The 4,272-nt window shown below is 36.3% G+C and overlaps 1 protein-coding gene across 1 annotated transcript in view; it reads left to right on the top strand.

The window, feature by feature from the left end:
- The window catches only part of PARP11 (poly(ADP-ribose) polymerase family member 11), a 58,621-nt gene that overhangs the window by 12,514 nt on the left and 41,835 nt on the right, over positions 1–4,272 (top strand). Inside the window, exons 4-5 of the mRNA XM_007937073.2 lie at positions 433–505; positions 588–718. Coding sequence (XP_007935264.2) covers positions 433–505; positions 588–718 — 204 coding nt within the window. The remainder of the gene's footprint in view (positions 1–432; positions 506–587; positions 719–4,272) is intronic.

The raw sequence follows: 4,272 nt of genomic DNA, 5'->3' as shown, positions 1-4,272 counted from the left end.
TTCTTTTTTATTATTCAGTACCAGTATATATATATTGAAAGGTTTTTTTTTTTTAATCAGGAGTTTAATTTTCTTTTTAGTAATTCCTTTCTTTTTTTTTTTTATCCCCAAATCTTTTAAAGAATCTTTTTAAAGAGTATTTTAAAGAAATTCTGAAAATTTCAGAAAAACAAGACATGTAAACAACTGTTTTTGAAATTTTGATGTTATGTAGGATTGGTGGTTTCCATCAAAGCTCCCAATTCAGAACTTAAAAAGTAGCACACAATAGGCATTCGATAATACTTTAAATAAAGGAATGAAGGGCAACAATACTTTGTTGCATTTGTCACAATACTTTGAACATGAAACTTCTATTTTGGAGAAAAAGTAATCATGGACAATAATTATAATCAGCTTCTAATACTTTGTTTTGTCTTTTGCTTTTAAAAGTTATATCTGTGAAAACGAGGCTATTCCCATGCCACCACACTGGGAAAATGTGAATACTGAAGTACCGTATCAGGTAAGAGCAGACCTGACTAAGTGTATACTCCCATAGACATTGGGAAGGACCTCAATGAAATGATGCAAACTTCTTTTTCCAGCTTATTCCTTTGCACAGTCAAACACATGAATATAATGAAGTTGCTGATCTCTTTGGGAAAACAATGGATCGCAGCCGAATTAAAAGAATTCAGAGAATTCAAAACCTAGACTTGTGGGAGTTCTTTTGCAGGTGAGACAGTTTCTGGTCTGAAATCTTTCTTTGGCTTCTGATACTTTTATATTCTTAAATACATTTAAGCACAAATGTTAATTTTATTTTGTTTTATTCATTTTGTGGTGCTACATGGACTGTTTAGATGTGCTGTGATTTTTTCTCACCATATTTGTACCTGATCTCTCAGCTCTCTTGTTCCTCATTCTCAGGCATAGAACAGAGCAGCTCTGTAAGGGAAATGGGACTGACTTTGCTTACATTATCATAATGCAGTGCTAGTGATAAAAGTCTGTTCAGCACTCACGGAAGCTCTCTCTCCTTTCAAGGTTTAAAATTGGCATTATAGGAGAATCTGGGGAGCTGCTTAGTTTGGTTCATAGGACTGTATTAACTCAGCCTTTTATGTTGAAACAGAAGTTTCTGAAAACATTGTTGAGTAATTTTATAACAATTGCACTATCTTGCCTTTAGTTATCTGCTTATTTTGTTTTGAAGAACTCTTTAAAACTTACCTTCAAATTTTCAGCTTAGACCAGAGTTTGTATTGTAAGATTTAAAATTTCAATTCATCACTCGATTTAGGTTGGAAATGACCCATTAGTTTGTTCATTGTGCCCTTAACCTGAAAATAAAGCTATTACAGAAAACTTAAAGGAATTGCCCAAATTAATCTACTGTGCTATATTTTTGTTTATATTTACTTAAAATTACTTAAAATAAATGGTTCTCTGAACTATTGTTTGTTAATATTTTTGGATGAAATTTCATTTATAATATATTTTTAATACAGCCTGACTGTTAATTTTTTGAATTCAGATGAATTCCAAATACACACAGAAGTAGGGTATCTAATATAATTAATGAACTCCCATGTTTCAGATTCAACATTCATCAAAATTTGCCACACATCATCTATCCCTTTCTTGTTGTTAATGTTGCTGAAGTACTTTAAAGTAAATCTCAGGCCTTAACTCATATTATGTCACCTACTTGAGAATTAGGCTGACTTTTGCTTGGTATTGGTACATGAAATTCTTTCATGCTCTGGTAAGTCAGTTAATATGACCTGAGTCCATTCCAGATTTGAGTCGCACAATAGTTTATGGTAAAATGAGATGCTTTCAGCTTGTGTTCTTCAGTCTCTAGATCAAACAGTTCTTATTTCTCATAATAACTGAGTTTAACTAAGTTTCGAAGGTTTCATTCAGTTCCTGTTTGGATGATTTTTTTGTAGGGAAGGATAAAAGCCTCTGCCCCTTTTATTTTATTGTTACGGTGAATTTAGTATGCTTTTCTAAAATGATCTGATGAAAATTTAATTCATTATTCTTAATCTGACCTCTGAAGTAGATATTATATTAATCTTCCTCATATTTGAATCCTCAGTTAATTCCTAGTGGTAAAAATGTACCACTGAACCCAAAACATTTTATAATAAGAATTTTAATGGAAACTCTTTTACTTTGGTGATGCCCTTTACAATTTTATGTAATGTGAGCCTGTAGAAATCTGTGATGGTAAATGAACCTGCCCTCTGCTGTGACAATAGAAAATACTGAGTCTCTATAAAGGCAGCTTGTTATTTTGACATTTCTGTGAAGAGCTAAAATAACGTAATCAATCTGATTGTTGCATAACCTGTGACTTAACCATATTAGCAGTCAGGCCCACATGAGTCCACAGGGTATCAGTTTACACATTGCCCAGGCCTTTCCTATTTTTCTCCCTTCCAACAAATATATTTTAGTACTTACTTTGTGACAGGCACTCTTCTGGACACTAGGGATATAATAGTGTGCAGGACCATAGCTTTGAAAAAGAGTCAGGTCATTGTAATGCAGAAATATAAGGGTGAGCACAGGCCATCTTGGGAGCACAAAGTGGAAGTATCTGTCCACCCTTGAAGACAAAAATAGGGTGTGTATATTATGGAGTCAGGAGTATCAAGGAGCACTTCCTTAAGCAAATATCATTTAAGCTATGCATAGGTAGGAGAGGGGCAGGGCATTACAGGTATCAAGCAGCATAGGCCAAAGTTTGGATACAAAAGGAACATAGAACAGTGAAAGAATTTCAGAGAGAACAGGAAATTAGGATGATTGGTGAGAGAACAGACTAAAATGTAGTTAAGAGGCAGAGCATGCAGTAGTTCATAGTGGAATCACTTGGGTGATTGCGTACTTTTTTTCAGTAGCCTTAGTTGCGTTAAATGGATCCACAGTTGTAGCCAAGGAGTTAGCAGGGGGCAGACCACATGGGGCTTTATAAGCCAAACTAAGAAGTTTGGAATTTTTCCTGGGAACTCTGGAAAGCCACTGTGGGACTTTAAACAAGAGAGTGATGGATTTGATTTGTATTTTAGGAAAAAAAATCCATTAGGCTATACTGTAGATGTAAAGTCGTTTTTTGCCCCTAAGAAGACATCTAACAATGACTGGAGATGTTTTGATTGTCATATGGCAGGGTGAGGAGTTGCTACTAGCATTTAGTGAGTGGAGGCCAGGGATGCTAAACATCATACAATGCACAGGTCTGCCTCCCACAACAAAGATTATCTAGGCTAAAATGTCAAAAATGCCAGGGTTGAGAAACCCTGGCTTAAGGGGATCACAGAGGCAGGGAGATTAATGTAGGAGATTGTTTCAGTCATACAACTAAGAGACAGTGGTGGCCTGAAACAAAGTGGGTATCTGCTGTGTTGGAAGAGATATTAAAGATGTATGATGATAGGACTTGTTCTGGTTACGTAGTGCTGCTCTGACAAGAATACAGCCAAGTTGACACAAAAACATAACCACCACAGGACTTGATATTTGATTTAATGTGTGGATGTATCCTTTGGACACAACATCAGGAGAGATTAATCACTACAGGAGGACATCATGTTTGGTGAAGTTGAGTGTCAACGAGGGCATGGGAGACCTGCAGTAAGATGGATTAGCACAATAGTCACAGTGATGGACTTTAAACATACTGTGATTATGAGAGTGATGCAGAACTGAGCAATGTTTTGTTTTGTTGTCCATAAGGTCACCATGAGTTTGAGTCAATTCAGTGGATACTAACAACAACATTTGATTCATGGTAGTTGAAAATATAGGTCAAGAGCTCAGGAGAATGATGTAGATTAGAAATAAAGGTTTTGGAGTTGTTAGGAAATGTGTAGTAGAAGCTATAAGAATTGATATGATGACCAGGGAGTGTGTGTGGATTAAGAAAAGACCAAGGACCAAACTCAGGAACTAGATGAAGGAAGAGACAACCCAACGAGAATGAAAAGTAACAGTCACAGAAAGTAGAAGGAAACCCACAGAATGTGGAGCCACAGAAGCCAAAGGAAAAATGTAGTTATGCAAGTTGGAGACAGCCACAAGTTCAGACACGGAAAAGATGCCAGTTGTGGTGGTTAAGTTTGTGTGTCAACTTGGCTGGGCTTAGTTGAGTGGTTGGGCACCTAGATAGAGTATTCTTTCTGATGAGACTGGTAATCAACTCTATGGTGGAATCTACTGTGAGCAGCTGAGTAGCTGCCTTAGGGATGTGGTCTGCTTCCTGTATATAAGGAGAAG

This window comes from Orycteropus afer, unplaced genomic scaffold (genome assembly GCF_000298275.1).
Source record: "Orycteropus afer afer isolate SDZICR_OR568_19922 unplaced genomic scaffold, OryAfe1.0 scaffold00040, whole genome shotgun sequence".
NCBI classification, from domain to species: Eukaryota; Metazoa; Chordata; class Mammalia; order Tubulidentata; family Orycteropodidae; genus Orycteropus; species Orycteropus afer.
Note: the sequence above shows the minus strand (reverse complement) of the source record. Positions and strands in the feature narration are given on the sequence as shown.